The 17,195-nt window shown below is 45.7% G+C and overlaps 1 protein-coding gene across 1 annotated transcript in view; it reads left to right on the forward strand.

Annotated features, from left to right (window-relative positions):
* The window catches only part of CBL (Cbl proto-oncogene), a 56,528-nt gene that overhangs the window by 33,637 nt on the left and 5,696 nt on the right, over nucleotides 1-17,195 (forward strand). Inside the window, exons 3-11 of the mRNA XM_056860721.1 lie at nucleotides 6,341-6,487; nucleotides 8,518-8,674; nucleotides 9,398-9,519; nucleotides 11,232-11,369; nucleotides 12,654-12,741; nucleotides 12,891-13,022; nucleotides 13,860-14,063; nucleotides 15,414-15,545; nucleotides 16,426-16,806. Coding sequence (XP_056716699.1) covers nucleotides 6,341-6,487; nucleotides 8,518-8,674; nucleotides 9,398-9,519; nucleotides 11,232-11,369; nucleotides 12,654-12,741; nucleotides 12,891-13,022; nucleotides 13,860-14,063; nucleotides 15,414-15,545; nucleotides 16,426-16,806 — 1,501 coding nt within the window. The remainder of the gene's footprint in view (nucleotides 1-6,340; nucleotides 6,488-8,517; nucleotides 8,675-9,397; nucleotides 9,520-11,231; nucleotides 11,370-12,653; nucleotides 12,742-12,890; nucleotides 13,023-13,859; nucleotides 14,064-15,413; nucleotides 15,546-16,425; nucleotides 16,807-17,195) is intronic.

Here is a 17,195-nt window from a genome sequence, read left to right on the forward strand (position 1 = left end):
TGACAACAGATAAGAGCCAGAACCAGATGGCCCTCACACTCAGCTGGTAGAAACAATGATTGGCTGGGGAGTCCACAGGGCATCATAAGGTAAGGGATAAACAATTTGGATGTGGCACCCCATTCCCTATAACTTTTATCTTTCAAGATTATCTAAGTATCAGGGACACGAGCAGGCTGCTTTCTCCTTCTCTCCCTTCTCCATTAACTGATTTAGCTGCTGTGAATATTACACTGCTGCTGGAGCATCTTCAGTCCTCATCAAGCTGATGTTTAAGGGTCCCTCCCTTTTGGTTAATTCATAAAGTAATATTTATCTGCATATCTGGAGAGCCCACAAAGCGGGGGGGGGGGGACCTCTGCCTTATCCATGTATTGCCCCATTTTACAGGTTTTATAATCCACACAGGGGACAGGAAGTTTACCATTAAGACATGGTCATTCTGTACCCAGAAGGACTGTATTCTGTGGTGTATACATTATGCAAATTAAGCAAAATTGCATTGTTTTCTTTTGCATAATTTCATTCTTACTATGTGAAGGGGAAACAAACTATACAGGTCATTGAAACTCACTAATTGAACTGTGGAAGATTTCCCAGCACTCCTATACTAAAAAGCATTTTAGCTGTTGGACTTTATGGTCTTTTAAAAATAAACTAAGGATGTTATATTCTCTGCCCTATTCTAACTTCTGCATTATTCTGTAGTCGCCTGTAAGAAGAACACACAGTCCTGCTTTGGCTGTAGTTGTTAGTTTCATTTTGTACAAGGCATTAGCAATTAGTCTTGTGTTGTGTTAGACAGCTGCATAAATTAGTTCTGGTTCAGATTCTTTCTGCTGAATCTGAAATACACAACTACCTAGTTCATTTAGTTAGCTCTAAGTACTGCAAGTTAAGAAGAAGCTATTCCAAGAACAACTCTTGCAAGTGAGGATTTTTTCATTAAGTACTGTAGGTACTGGCTGGATATGAGGCATTGCCTTGACTGGTGATTTTTAAAGGAGGTTTATTGGTACAAATAAAGATGTAAGGGGTTAAAAAGTAACTCTGACTTCTGCAAGGCAGACCCTTACAATGGAAGAATGTTTTTTATCCAGCTAACAGGAAGCAGGAAAGGAACAGCCTGCTTAGGGTCAAAGGGGAACAGCATCTGAAAGTTGAACTAGGGGATGTGTGGGGCCCATTTCAAGGCTGCTTGGTATGGTTTTGGTAGGACTGGAAATACTCGATTGACCCGCTGATTTCCTGGAAGATGCATGGAGCCAAAACAGTGAAGACAGAGGAAGGAAGTAGTACAACCACAGCACAGACGAGAGAGACTGTAGAGGGCAATATCTTTCACAGTCCTCAAAACTGGATCTGGTGTGGCTTGTCTATTTTTAATGTTGTTATCTGATCAAAATACGATGACTACGGGTGGTTGATGCTTGTATGTTATAAGGCTGGGCACTAAAGCAAGAGTGGAAAGCACAGGACCTGAGGGCAGCTTGTGCTCTCTGCCCCACCATCCACTTGTGGTTTACAAACTGTGTTTTACTTAGGATTGAGCTGAAAGTACTCACTGATTTGGGAGGGGTGATCGTGTTAAGCAGTGTTGAAATGAGCCCTTTCCCATTCTCTGTGGTGATCTTTAGCAGGAGTGGGTAGGGTTGCCAACCTCCAGGTACTAGCTGGCGTTCTCTTGCTATTACAACTGATCTCCAGCCGATAGAGATCAGTTCACCTGGAGAAAATGGCAATTGGACTCTATGGCGTTGAAGTCCCTCTTCTCCCCCAAACCCTGCCCTCCTCAGGAGTGGGGAATTCGAACAGTGATCACTTTGAAGCAGGCTTGGGGTACATTTGGCCTTGTTCTTATTTATCTTTGGTTGCCCTCAGTGACCTCACGTGACTGGCCCCAGTGGCCGAATGGCCCATATGACTTCAAGGAAGAAAATGCAATGATTGGACGGGAAGGAATGGCACAGAAACAGTAGTTGGTGGCAGCACGCAGGATGGTTATTAAGATTTTAGTCCAGTATCACCTTAAGACCAACAAGGGTATAAGCTTTTGAGAGTCAAAGCTCCCTTAATCAGGTCAGGGAGCTCTGACTCTTGAAAGCTTATACCCTGGAAAGGTGCTGCTGGACTTGAATCTTGCTCTTCTATTGCAGACCAACATGGCTACCCACCTGAAAATTATCTTCAAGCATGATTATGGTTGTTGTTATTTATAAAACTTCTGCATTAGGGGGTTTGGGAGGAATGCTTCTGTACTCCAAAACATGACTTTCAATCCAGAAGAAGAGGAGCACATGTACTGCAGCCTTACCTTACACTAGATGTAAAATATAGACACTTTAGCATTCTTCAAAATGCCCTAAGGAGCTGCCCCTTCTGGACTGCAGATGTCTCTGGAAAACATCTGATGGACCATTCGTGTTAGGAAATTGTTTAGTAGTAGAATAATAATAATAAAGTTTTATTATATAGCCATAGGCCGTCACAGTATTGTTTAGTAGTAGAATGGGCCTCATGCCCTGCATGTGCTGAACATTGTTTTCTGCATGCTCCTTCATCCACACCACTCTTGCGAAGAGCCTTCTGTGTAAAGAAAAATATGCAGATATGCAGATTAAATACTGCTGATGTTACTGTTGTGCTTCATGCCAAACCATGTGTTTAATCCTCTGTCTAAAAAAAATTAGGAGGAAATGGGCAAGTTGAACCCTGTTACCTGTCCAAATTCAGTCTGTCTTCAAGACTGAGAAAAAGTCACTATGGTGTTAGGAAGCTGTTTTATACCAGATATGACCCTTGGTCCATCAGAGTCAGTATTGTCTACTCAGACTGGCAGCGACTCTCCAGAGTCTCAGACAGAGAGGTCTTCTACATCACCTATTAACTTTTACTGGAGATGCCAGGGATTGAACCTGAGACATTCTATATGCAACAGATGCTCTGCTACTGAGCTGTGGTCCCTCCCCTAAGATGCAGTGACTTGCAGGTGAAACAGATCTTTAAATAATAGATCCTTAAATAATTTCTATTAAAATAGTGCCAATTTCCAGCTTTGGTGTTATACAGAACACGCAAATATCAACATGTTTGCCAAGTTAGGCAAGGTAGGCATATTTTTTTCGTGATAGTTTGAAAGGAGACATCATTTACTTAGACAATTATGCTTATGTAGAAAGATAAGGAATTAATTTTGTGTTTTCAAACATATGCTGTAATGCCCACTTCGGGAAGAACATATCATTGTTCATTTGCTGACTGCTTGCTGTCCTGATTGGTTCCTTTGCAAAACTTTGCCAAGCCCTGCCTGCCCTCCACAGGCACATACAATAATTATACGTGATTTTTACCTTATGTAATTTTATACCCTAGTTTATAGTTGCAAGTAGTGTTTGACTTCATGCTTCTTAAGCGCATGAGAGCAACTGGTAAAAAGTTAGTTTAGCTAATCGTGTTGCTCAGTTATAATTACTTCAGTTTCCTGGGGGGGGGGGGGGAAACACTTTCCATCAACAGAGGCCAGTGAGGCAAGAGATCACTTCCCTTTCCAGACTTCTAAAGAATCTGCCTGTGAGCTTGCAACAACTTTGCAAAACTATTATGCTTCAGTTTTGGATTTTTTTTAAAAATGCTATCCACTTTGTGTATTGCCTTGAGTCTGCTATGCCCAAAATGATCCTGGCTTGATATCTTGGCAATCTAATTAATTGTGGGTTCTTTCAACTCTGTAAGCCTTCCAAAATGTGTTTTGAACAGCTGTCATCCTCAAAAAACATCTACTGGGGAATAGTGTTCAGGAGCTAGTTCAAATTCAGCTTTTATTTTAATGAGAACTGCAGTCTTGTACTTGAATTGGGCTTGGTATCTTCTGGAAAGCTGCCAGTGCCTGGTTTGTTGGAGGTTTTATTTATCTGTGGCCAGTTTTCCATTCTCCAGTGGCAGATAGGCATTCTGTAGTTTCAGCTTTTCAAGCTACTGTTGTGATCCTAATAAAGAGTAAATCTGGAATGTGTGCACAAGCTTACCCAGTGTCCCATGATAGAATTTTATATAATTATGCAGAGCTTCCCCCCTCCTCTCCTGTAATACTGGAACTCAAGAGCATCCAATAAACTGATGGCAATAGGCACAGGATTGATTAAAGGAAATAATACTTTACTAAATGAATAATGAAATTGTAGAATTCACTGACGGTGGATGTAGAGAAGGCCACGAGTATAGGTGGTTTAAAAAGGGGTTGGGTAGATTAATGGAGGAGAGGTCTATCAATGTCTACCAGCCATGGTGAGAAAATGGAACCTTCATATACAGAAGCAGTGCTAGGAGGCAGCATCAGGGGAAGGCCTTGGCTTCTGTTCCCTGCTTCTTGGCCCTCCAGGGCAACTGGTTGGCTGCCATGTTAAACAGGATGCTGGACTAGATGGGCCACCGGTAGGTAGGGTTGCCAGGTCCCTCTTCACTACCAGTGGGAGGTTTTGGGGGTGGAGCCTGAGGAGGGTGGGGTTTGGGGAGGGGAGGGACATCAATGCCATAGAGTCCCAATTGCCAAAGCGACCATTTTTCTCCAGGGGAACTGATCTCTATCAGCTGGAGATCAGTTGTAATAGCAGGAGATCTCCAGCTAGTACCTGGAGGTTGGCAACCCTAACTACCGGTCTGATCCTGCCGAGCTCTTCCAATATTCATAAGTATTGAGGACCCTTTTTATGTTGCTGGTAAACAAAGCAAAACTACATGACTTTGTGTGTTGTGGGGGCATTAGCGGTATTCGCTTGGGAATTTTTGCCTGCTTTTCCAAAAAACTTGTAGGTATCAACCAAGATGAACCCTTCTAATTGCCTCACCGTATTGTTTGGCAAAAACTGCACAGAGCTTTAAGGAAAGTACTGGCTAATGAGATAGGCACAAACTGTAGTCTGGCACTGGAGATTAAGCAAGTTAGGCACAAAAAACAAGCCCCCCCACTCTAAATATCAGTAATGAGCACAGGGCAACAGTAGCTTCTGTGCAGATGCCGATGAGTCCATTGATGGGAGGGAGATGTGGGCTCATGGGTTGTGTGTGGGCGGGGGAGGGGGTTACAGCTTTATCTCATTTTATGTTTCATTTGTACAAGCTGCTTAATGCACAGCATTGTTTCTTAATAAAGACCGCCCCTCCTGGCATTTGGATCTAAATCCTTGCTCTTATTATAAAACTCTGTTTTATGCATGCAGAGTGATTTTCATAGTTGGAGAGGGCGTTGTAAAAGTAGAAACGTATACGTAAAAGGTAACATCCACACACTGAATCTTCACTCTTCCGAGTGCCTTGGGTTTTGGTTTGCGGAAATAATGAACTAGGTCAAAGTTTCCTTGCAAAGGGACGCTTTTGCCTGACTTTGCATCTGCTGTCAAAGTACTAGGTAGTATATAGCCAGTGTGGTGTAACAGATTGTCAGACCAGGATCTAGGAGACCCAGTTTCGAATTCCTGCTGTGCCATGGAAGCTTGCTGGGTGACCTTGAGCCAGTCACACGCTCTCAGTCTAACCTGCCTTACAAGGTTGTTGTGATGTGAATGTGGAGAACAGCATAAGCCACTTTGGGTCCCTCTGGGGGAGAAGAGTCTAGCATAAATGATGCAAAAAATAAATATGTCTCCTGCTGGCTTGGAAACTGGAAACATTATGGATCTCACACAAAAATCCAGCTTGACCATCCATTTACTTTCAGGATTTCTGACTCCACAGGCTTCCTTCCTCCTTCTTTCCTTTTCACTGTCTTTGGGGAGCTGAAGGTGCTTCCTCTGAGTACCCTCGCTTCCTTTGGAACCCTGAATCTTCCTGTACATTTCCTGTGCTTGGCCAGGCACCAGTTAGTAGGAAATGACACTCTGGATTATTCCCCTAATAAAGTATGACTAAATTATAAAATACACACAAACTGGTGTCATGGGAGGAAAAAGTAATGAAATAATGATGACATATTGAGTAGTGCTTTCGCATTCTAGCTTGATCATAGAGTTCCTGCAGGGCCTTGAATGTGTTTCTGATTTTTCTGTTGCGTATCTAAAATTCTCGCCTACAAAGGATTTGTGAGGCAAAGTTACATGTCCAAAGAGCTGTGCGTTTAGGGTGTACTGAGATCCAGTTTTCATCAAAAAAGTCTCACCAAATGTGACATTAAAATCCTACCTTCCTGCTTCTCTCCTACTTTTCTTACGTGTCGCTTGTACACACACAAGTGAAGTAGGAGGGCTGCAGGAAAGTAGGATTTTTGAGTCTCATTTGGAATTTATACACGTTCCCAGTGGCTCCTTGCTTCATATTTTAAGGCAAATATGCATTTGTGATCTTCCAGGCGCAACCTTACAAAACTATCCCTGATCTTCAGCCACATGCTAGCAGAACTGAAAGGCATTTTCCCAAGTGGACTCTTCCAGGGAGACACATTCCGGATCACAAAGGCTGATGCGGCGGAGTTCTGGAGAAAAGCTTTTGGGGAAAAGTAAGTCGAGAAATCTTCTACTCGGGATCTGGCAAGTCTTGAGGACATCTTCACAGCTGCTGAACGTGTCTGACTTACCTGTTTTAACAACCAACTGTGTAATAGGCCCAACAAAGTAAATTGCCAAACAGAGGATGATTAAAATGTATTATTGTATCATTAACGACATAAATACATCAAAGGTATATTGTCGAAGGCTTTCATGGTCAGAGTTCATTGGTTCTTGTAGGTTATCTGGGCTGTGTAACCGTGGTCTTGGTATTTTCTTTCCTGACGTTTCGCCAGCAGCTGTGGCAGGCAGTTGAAGATGCCTGCCACAGCTGCTGGCAAAACGTCAGGAAAGAAAATACCAAGACCACGGTTACACAGCCCGGATAACCTACAAGAACCAACATCAGAGGTATATTTCTCGAGTCTTCAGGATGACTTAAATGAATAACAGGTCTTCTGAGATAGAGAAACCTACACAAACGTACAAATTGTGTTACACAGTTACACAATTGGTTGTTGATACTTTGTTCCTAACATTTGTTACTGTGTAACCCCCCCTTTTGGGGGGATTGATTTTGACTTACCTGTTTTGACATCAGTCAAAACCGTAGGATGGAATCCTGTGGGGAGCCCTCTGGGAGGGCTTTAGGGGAATAGAATTGCTAGCACCACCTTCAGGGACTTTTCCGCTGGCCTCTCTTCTAAGTATTTTCCCAAACACTTTCTAGGGCTCACTGTAACTACCACTAGCTCATGGCTCCATAGTCTTGGATTCTGCTGCAAGAGCCATTCACATCACTAGATGTCGATTTACACATGAGGTTTCCTGTGTTGCTGGCATCTAGATCATGGGGGTTGTACCTGTGTTGCTGCCTTTGAGTCCGCTTTTTGTTTTGTTTTGTTTGTTTTGCTAGGCTGGTGCCAGTGTGATTTTTGGTAGAACCAAAGAGAATCATCAGTACTAACTAGACCAGCCGATCCAGCCCCTTGAAAGCTATTATCCATCCCACGAACCAGCTGAGGCAGCCACTCCCCCATAGTCCCGGTCTGGGCTGGCAAAGCATGGCCCGGCCCAACCAAGTGATATTTGTCATATCTGGCCCTCGTAACAAATGAGTTTGATGCCCCTGACCTAGACAGTCCAGGAGTGCAAAGGTGTGGCTTCTCCCTTTCACTGTTATTAACCTTTACGCTGCATATTATCCACCGAGAATTTCATATTAACAATCAGGATGTTGTATGCCTTCTGTCTTACTGCTGGGTCAGGATTTTGTATTTTCTGTTTTAGTCAGATGGGGGAATTAACACATTTCCAGCTTCAGGGAGCTCAATTGTTGTAATAGTAGATGGTTGTCTCTGTAGAGATTAAGTTAAGTGTAGCTGGAGGCCAGAATCATTAATTCTTCTCATAGAGCTTCTGTTATGCGTTGGAAGTCTATGAAAAAATACTTGAAAGTTGCTGGTTGTCAAAATGCTTGCTTGTAGTCCTTACTCAAATCCAATTGGTTTTCTTCTTGCCTTCCCCCAATGCTCTTGTCATTGGCTTAATGTCAGAGCAGTTAATTAGACTTTTTACAGTGAGATTATCGTAGATGGAAGGCTTTGCTGCTTCCTTTTGTATTTGCCATTCCACAAATAAAGAGGCAGGCACTTGTGGGGAAGGGCCATGGCTCAGTGGTAAAGCATCTGCTTCGCAAGCAGAAGGTCCCAGGTTGAATCCCTGACATGTCCAGTTAAGCAGCTGCCAGTCTGAGTAGAAAATACTGAGGGTGATGTACCAGTGGTCTGCTTCAGTATCAGGCAGCTTCATGTGTTCACTTTGGAAGCCAATTCAATCAGTGCTTTGACAGATTAAAAATTAGAGCTTCTCTTGTCAGCTTGCTTGAACTGTTCCTCTGAGGCAAAAATCTTAGCTGCATTTGCCTTTCCTCTTCCACTCAGGGCTGTGAATCCATATGTGCATGTAGAGCATTGTGGCAGAAAATGTTTGTCAGCCACTTGCGCACTGATTGGTGGTCTGCTCCTTTGTCTCCTGCCAGGACCATTGTCCCCTGGAAGATGTTCCGTCAGGCCCTACATGAAGTGCATCCTATAAGTTCGGGCCTAGAGGCGATGGCGTTGAAATCAACAATTGACTTGACGTGTAACGATTACATTTCTGTGTTTGAATTTGATATCTTTACACGACTGTTCCAGGTAAGAGGAAAAGAACACGGTTTCCTTAAAAACACAGGTGTTGCTTAACAATTGAAATAGCTTCTTTATTCCAAAGTGCTGTTGTATGTCCCTGCTATTGTTATTTCTTATGTGGTGGACTAGTAGGCCTAAGCACGCAGCACCAAAACTAGCTCAGCCCTCTCCTCTAGTGTAGACGGCCCTCTTCTCCTCTGGTAGCCAATTCCTGGTCTTTTGGTCTGCCATTTTAGACTTCCAGAAATATGAGTTTTAAATGCTGACACAAGTCCCTTGGGGCAGCTTTGACACGAAGAGTGCTGTGAAATGGTGGGCTCTCTTTGTCAGAGTTCTTGTACTCCAGTGGTTGAGATTCACTGTGAGTTCAGATCCCAGCTAAATCTGAACTCATGATGGGAAAGCTAGGAACCTTCCAGCCTCTGTTTTGTAGTAGAAAAAGGCTTGTGAGTCTAAATGAGAGAAAAGTTGTAACTGCTGTCACCTTGTGGAAAACCTTGCACTTTTATCCTGCACACCTTTCTTTGGAAATAAGGCCACCTGAACTGAAGTGGGCTACTTCTCACTAATGACACATGGGGCCTGGTTGTATGGGATGCAGTGAAGGAGGCCTAGTCTGATGATGTGAACTGCATTGCAATTTTCTCAGGGTGGTGGTGGTGGGGAGTGGGGGAAGGAGGTCAGCTTTCCTGTTGCTGACTAGTTACTGATGTTGCTCTTTGTCTTCAGCCCTGGTCCTCTTTGCTCAGGAACTGGAACAGCCTGGCAGTGACTCACCCGGGTTACATGGCATTCTTGACGTACGATGAGGTCAAAGCGCGGCTTCAGAAATTCATTCACAAACCTGGCAGGTGAGTGCTTGAAGGCAGAATCCCTTTTGCTGCCTTGACATATTATGTACCATCCGCTGTGGCAGAGGAAGTTTAACATAATGGTTGCCCTGAGCCCAGCTTTGGCCGGGGACTGAGGGTGGGGTAGAAATCTAATTAATTTTTTTTTAAAGCATGGTAATAAATGTTTGTTTTGCATTCAGAAAATGTCTTGTTCACCTCTCAGCCAAAAAGCCTTCTCAGATTGTTTGACGGTTTAGTCCCTCAAGGTCAGTATGGCACACTGTGGTGTTAAATGAATACATGAAGCTGCTTTATGCTGAATCAGACCATTTGGTCCATCTAGGTCAGTGTTGTCTACTCAAAACTGGCAGCGGCTCTCCAGGATCTCAGGCAGAAGTCTCTCCCATTGACCTTACTGCCTCGAGCCTTTTAACTGGAGATGCCAGGCATTGAATCTGGGAACCTTCTGTGTGCTGAGCAAATGCTGTTCCACCGAGCCACGGCCCCTCCCCTTCTGTAGTGTTACTGCAGAGACCTCAAGCAACTCTCCTGCAGTAAGGGTGGTCAGCCATGGCTACTTTCTCCTGTTGCCCCTGGGGTTGAGGGCGGGGAGAGAAACTAGTGCACATTCTCCATAATGCTCTAGTCGATGACTCATCTTTCCTTTTCACTACAGGGCAGCGTGCAGAGTTATGCCACAGTACTCTGCCAGGGAAATGCTATGTAAGCTCTGCTTGAGCCTTTGTGTCTTCTGGCCTTCAAGGGCTACCGGCCTTTAGTTCTCCGAGGCAGGGGAAAGATCTGCCCTGTTTCTCCCTGGAATGGGGAATCGTATTCAAGCTATGATTGTGGGGGTGCGGGCAGGTGCACTTGCCCTCTTGACTAGTCATGTGGGGGCCTTTGCTGCTCACCCCAGTGGCGAGTGCGGCAGACAGCAATACTGGTTTATGGTTGAGATGCACTGCATAATAAGTGCTTATTTTACAGCTTGCAGCATCTGGTCCAGAGTTTCCAGTGCTGCAGAAGGCAATTTGTGTTTGTCAGCAAACCCTCGCTCTGCATTTTAAATTACAGAGGTGGGTGGGGGTCTGTAAACAGAGAGACACATGCCTGGAAGCCAAGAAAAATGTCCAGATTCCAAGGAGGAATGCCGGACTGTGGCAGGACTAGAGTGTGTCTGCTGTGTCTTCCAGTCCTAGAATGAGATTCCTGCCTTTCATTTGGGGTCTTAGGCCTTCCCTTGAGAAATCTCATATAATCCAAAGCTAACTTTGGAGGGGCTGTGGCTCAGTGGAAGAACATCTGCTTGGCATGCAGAAGGTCCCAGGTTCAATCTCCGGCATCTGCTGTTAAAGAGACTAGGCAAGCAGGTGATGTGAAAGACCTCTACCTGAGACCCTGGAGAGCTGCTGCCGGTCTGAGTAGACAATACTGACTTTGATGGACCAAGGGTCTGATTCAGTATAAGGCAGCTTCATGTGTAAATTTTAACATCAAAGAAGTTAAGAGGATCTTTTCAGTGATGGATGAGGCTGAGTTTCATGTTAGGTGGAGCATACATACTGTTTGAATTCCTCCTCTCTGGCTGTGGGTGGTCTCCCTTTGATCTGCAGAAACTGATGTGCCAACTTGAAGGTTTACCTTTCTAATCTGAAAGTAAAGGTTGCACCCATTGGTAATTTGGCGCGTAGCGAAATCTGCATTGAAATCTGTGTTCCCTTTGTTTGCAGTTACATTTTCCGGCTGAGCTGTACACGATTGGGTCAGTGGGCAATCGGTTATGTCACTGCCGACGGAAACATTCTTCAGACAATCCCCCACAACAAACCCCTCTTTCAAGCACTGATTGACGGCTTCAGGGAAGGCTTGTAAGTGGCTCCTCAGCACAGTTCATAGCGACTCCTGCATATTCTGTCAGTCCATGTTCTTCAGATGCAGTCTTGCATTATCATTAAAAGGTGGAGTAGATATTTTCAGTGTTCTGGTGGCAATGCATCAGTGATGACTTTTCCTTGCCCAGGATTTATCAGGCTGCCTTCATTCCATAGCCAAAAGGTAAAGAGTGCCATTGAGTCAAAACCGACTCATGGTGACCCCATGAAGTCCCACCTCCTCTGATCCTGGAGAGAATAGGTATGCATCATGACTAGTATCCATTTTTACTAGTAGCCATGAATATCCCTGTCTTCCATGAACATGTCCACTACCCTCTTAAAGCCTTCCAAGTTGGCAGCCATCACCACATCCTGCTGCAGGGAGTTCCCCAATTTAACTATGCATTGTGTGAAGAAATATTTCCTTTTATCAGTTTTGAATCTCTCACCCTCCCGCTTCAGCAGATGATCTCGTCTTCCTTGGTGGTTTCCCAACCAAGTGCCAACCCTGCTTAGCGTCTGAGCTCTGACAAGATTGGGCTACTCTGGGCTGCTCGGGCTATTACATGTTTGCAAAACCCTTAATCTCGTAGCATACTCAGTTCTAACTCAAGCACCTGCATAATTATTTTGAGAGAGGGCCTGTAATTTAGACGGCTCTTGCAATACATATTGGGTTCAGCTGGTCGTTTCAATTTTGGCTGCCCGGTGGTGCTGCAAAGAGCAGAGTTGTAACACGCCCACACTTGTTGGGGTGAAAGTGTCCCAGTGCAATTGGCTAGGACAGGGGCCTGAGGCTGAGAGCGCTTGTTCTGTTTCAGCACATTTGTGCTAAAGCTTGTATCGTGGTTCACCAGCTGCTATTTTAAGCATTCTGGGTTTTTGTAAGCGTCCCCTTGATAAGAAAGTTCCTCTTTGAAAGGGAACTTCCCACCCAGTAGCCAGTTTCCCAGCTGAGAGTATGTGCTACGATTGTGCTATCCCCAGCTGATCCCACTATAGAGGGTAATTTATTTGTTTATTACTTTATTTATGCCCCACCTTTCTCCCCAGTGGGGACCCCAAGGTGCCTTACATCATTCTCCTCTCCTCCATTTTACCCTCACAACAACCCCTGTGGGGTAGATTAGGTTGAGAGGGTGTGACTGGCCCAAGGTCGCCCAGCAAGCTTCCATGGCAGAGTGGGGATTCGAACTTGGGTCTCCCAGATCCTAGTCTGATGCTCAAACCATTACTCCGCGCTGGCTCAGTTGAACTGTCTTGTCTTTTCCTCTGTAGCTACTTATATCCCGATGGGCGAAATCAGAACCCTGACTTGACTGGTCTCTGTGAGCCCACACCTCAGGATCACATTAAAGTTACACAGGTGAGAACAGAATCCCACCTCCTTCTTGTGCAGGGGGCTGGACTAGTTGACCCTGGTGGTCCCTTCCAACTCTGTGATTCTATGATACTTGTAAATCCGAAAACGTTTTGACTCCTCCATCTGTTATCTCTTCCCCCCCTTACCTGCAGGAACAATATGAACTGTACTGTGAGATGGGCTCCACCTTCCAGCTCTGTAAGATCTGTGCCGAAAATGACAAAGATGTGAAGATCGAACCCTGTGGCCACCTCATGTGCACTTCCTGCCTCACGGCGTGGCAGGTGAGGAACCTGTCCCCTTTGCAGTTTGTCAGCCAGCCTGTGTGTGTTCACTGTGTTTTGGCAGAGCTACTGCTGGTACTTCACGAAAACGTCTGTGTGGGGTGTGCTGAGGCCACCCAGTATTCAATGCAAATCAGCAGCTCTGTGCAGCTGGACGTCTGAATGTGTAGATTTACCCTGGGCCTTGAATTTTGCACAAATATTTGGGTTAACACCCTGAGTCTCAGCTGAACAAGGCATGGCAGAAGTTGTTGGAGTGGTGGACTTTGATCTGGACAACCGGGTTTGATTTGCCACTCCTCCACATGAACGGCGGACGCTAATCTGGTGAACCGGGTTTGATTCCCCACTCCACATGAGCGGCATAGGTTAATCTAGTAAACTAGATTTGTTTCCCTACTCCTACACATTAAGCCATCTGGATGACCTTGGTAGTCACACTCTCTCAGCCCCACCTACCTCACTAGGTGTCTGTTGTGGGGAGAAGGGAAGGTGATTGTAAGCCGGTTTGATTCTTCCTTAAGTGGTAGAGGAAATCAGCATATAAAAACCAACTTTTCTCATTCTTCGGTGTCTCTCTGTACCTGGATAAGGTGGGACATGCACATGTTGGGCAGTGTGTGCCATAGTCTGTCACCCTTTTTTTCTCTTGTGTAGGCACAGGATTATAAATTGTCTGGTACAATGTCAAATTATAATTTGGACAACCACACTGCAGTTGTGTGGGAATGTGGCGTGCCTGCTCTTTCCTCTCTAGTATCAAGGTGCTGCTACTGTCAAAAGTTTCCCGACTCTAATTGTGGACACTCTAGTCTCCCCCTTTTTTACTTCCTGCAGGAATCAGAGGGCCAGGGCTGTCCCTTCTGCCGATGTGAAATTAAAGGCACCGAGCCCATCGTGGTTGACCCATTTGATCCCAGAGGAGGGGGAGGGCTGCTGCGGCAAGGTGCAGAAGGGGCCCCCTCCCCAAACTATGATGACGACGATGACGACAGAGCTGACGAATCTCTGTTCATGATGAAAGAACTAGTTGGTGCCAAGGTAATCGCTGTGTTTAGTTCCAGGTCTAGTGCTCTTTGCGGGGGGGACTGGTAATAAATGTTGGTAGACTTACCAGGTCCCTCTTCTTCGGCGGGAGGTTTTTAGAGTGGAGGTGGGGGGGGGTCGCGTGCGCCCGGAAGTGCTTCATCACTTCTGGTTCACATCTGGAAGTGCTGCATTGCAAAGGGCCGGTTTCCACTCAAACTCCCAGTTTGAATGTAAAACGGCCCCTTGTGATGCATTTTACACCCGGAAGTGTCGCATCGCAAGAGGCCTTTATCACTCAAACTGGGAGTTTGAGTAGAAACCGGCCCTTTGCAATGCGGCACTTCCGGATGTGAACCGGAAGTGACGTTTCTCCGGTTGCACAGATTGCCTGCTAACCCTCAGCTGGTCGGCGGGCAGAGGGGCACTTTACCGGGGGCTTGCCCACCAGCAGCGGGCACCTGACAACCCTAAATGTTGGACATACTTTTGACATTTTTCTAGCACTTCTTGGCAGCATCCATATGTTGGGTACCGAAAGGTTGGGTGGAAAAAGATAAAATAATGTTATATAGACATATATTTATTTTAGGGGGCTTACATCAGGGTTAAAAACATTAAAATTTATAAAACAAAGCACAACAGCAGCTATTAAGGTTGATAAAATTAAACCACACACCATACGCGTTTTGGCCAACTCGCCTTCATCAGTGGTCAGATACAATCCAGAATTATAAAATCCAGGTATTTGTGTAGGGGTGTATATCAATTTTCAAATTTGAAAGCCCACTAAGGTGGAATAACTGCAAGTTGTTCTACTCCGGGCTATATTAGTCTCCCATACAGAGTGTGCATGCTCGTATCAACCTGAAAAAATGAGTATGCACACCCCTACACACATACCCGGGCTGTTATAATTCTGTTTGTATATTGTGATACATTTGTATATTGTTTGTGGATATTGCGTTATATGGGATTGTATCTGACCACTGATGAAGGCCCAGCTTTTGGTTTTTCAGATTGGGTCTTCTCCCCGCCCTTTTCTGTTTATTGACCATTGTGCATGCATATGTTGGCCATCGTAGATAAAAATGCCGTTGGCATTGTCTGAGATAATTGTTGGAACTTCTCCGTGATCGCATCTGCTTTGGATTGAAGGAACACAAATGAGCGCTGTGGGTTAGCTTGGCATTGTGGCAGAGACCTACATTAGGTGGGGGTGTACTGAACACATTGAAGCTGCCATCTAGTGGTAAAAAAGCCTCTGTTGCTGCTCCAGAGCAAGTGTGGCATGCAGATCTATCGATGCAGCAGAACAGTTCCTTTATGTTGGGTGTGAATGGTTACGTTTTTGTTTCTGTGCAGGTGGAGCGTCCTCCTTCTCCGTTTTCAATAGCTCCGCAGGCGTCACTCCCCCCGGTACCCCCACGATTAGATCTTCTGCAGCAGCGAGTATCTAACCCACCTGGAGCTTCGAGTCCAGGGACCACTTCTAAGGTATGAAGCCCGTCTCACTTTCTGTTGTAGGGTGATGAAGTTGGGAGAGCATGAAGCCTTCCTGGCTGTGATCTTATCCTGTCTTTATCTTCCTTCTCAATCTGGTGATGGCAACTCTTCCATTGTCTGGTTAATCTCTTTTCTCCCCTTCACACAATGGGGGTGTTTGCCGAGAGCTTAATTATTAATCCAGCTAAACGTCAGGCACCCTGACCTGGATCGTCCAGGCTTAGCCCAGTATCTTCAGATCTTGGAAGCTGGTTAGTACTTGGATGGGAGACCACCAAGAAAGTACAGGGTTGTTACCCAGAGGCAGGCGATGGCAAACCACCTCTGAGTCTCTCTGGCCTTGAAAACCCTATGGGGGTCGCCATAAATCAGCTGTGACTGGATGGCACCTTACACCATCAAACTTCATGCTTCCTTAAGCATTGGACTGGCATTTTGCCTGATGCTTGGTTTTCAGCAGTATGACTGTGTGGATGGGAACCCGCTTTGTTTTATACCCTTCCTTAACTATGCCGAGGGTGCCTTTGCGGGGCTCCTTTCTCAGTTTCTTCTGTCTTGACTTCTGAAGCAGCTACAAGGATCAAGTTAATCTGAGAATCCAATATCCTGATTACAAGACTCGAGTCCAGTAGCACCTTCGAAACCAACAAGGTGTTTTTGGGGCTTTCTAGAGTCAAAGTTCCCTCCATCAGATAACAAGTCGTTGACTCTCAAAAGCTCATACTTCCAAAAAATCTTGTTGGTCTCTAAGGAGCCACTGGACTTGAATCTAGCTGTTCTGCTGCAGACCAACACGGCTACCCTATGAAACTGGTTACAAGACCCATCCTCAATTGTAATACTTGCTGTTTTCTTATTTGTCGTTTTGCAGGTCATGCCTGGTTCCCTTCACAAAGACAAACCTTTGCCGATCCCCCCGACGCATCGAGATCTCCCGCCGCCGCCACCTCCGGACAGGCCACATTCCATCGCGGCGGCAGACACGCGGCCCCAGAGGCGGCCCCTGCCCTGCACGCCAGGAGACTGCCTTTCCCGGGACAAGTTACCCCTCATGCCTTCTACCCGCCAAGGGGAGCTGTGGCCGTTGCGGCCGATCCCCAAAGCCCCAGGGATAGCGCTAAGTCCCAGCGAGCCTTGGGCAACCAGGGAGCTGACCAACCGCCACTCACTCCCGTTCTCGCTGCCTTCTCAGATGGATGCCAGAGTGGATGCTCATAGACACGGGAGCACCCTCAGCCTAGACACCACCGTGGTGAGTGCATCCTGGACCAACAGACCACCATCTCTTGCTGCCCTGCTCTTGTGTATAGTCCTGAAGGACTTCTTAAAGATGGAGTAAATTTATTAAATGTTTGTTTTTCACCTTAGGGGAGTACAGCCCCATTTGTCTGCCTCTAACCTGGTGAGATCATTCAGAGCAGTTACCGCCTGGTAGCTGGTCTGTACACTCAACTGGCTCTCTTTATATGTTGGGAGAGCTTGTGAATGTGTGTACATGCCTTTCCCCCATGTGTGCAGCATAACATGATGTGGCCAGTAGAAGTGTACATTTGTGTGATCTCTCCCTACTGAGTGACCTGTCTCACCCGTCAAGTAGGTCGATTCCTGGGCCCGAAACTTGTACAAAGTCAGTGACAGAGT

The sequence above is a fragment of the Euleptes europaea genome, chromosome 14 (assembly GCF_029931775.1).
Source record: "Euleptes europaea isolate rEulEur1 chromosome 14, rEulEur1.hap1, whole genome shotgun sequence".
NCBI classification, from domain to species: domain Eukaryota; kingdom Metazoa; phylum Chordata; class Lepidosauria; order Squamata; family Sphaerodactylidae; genus Euleptes; species Euleptes europaea.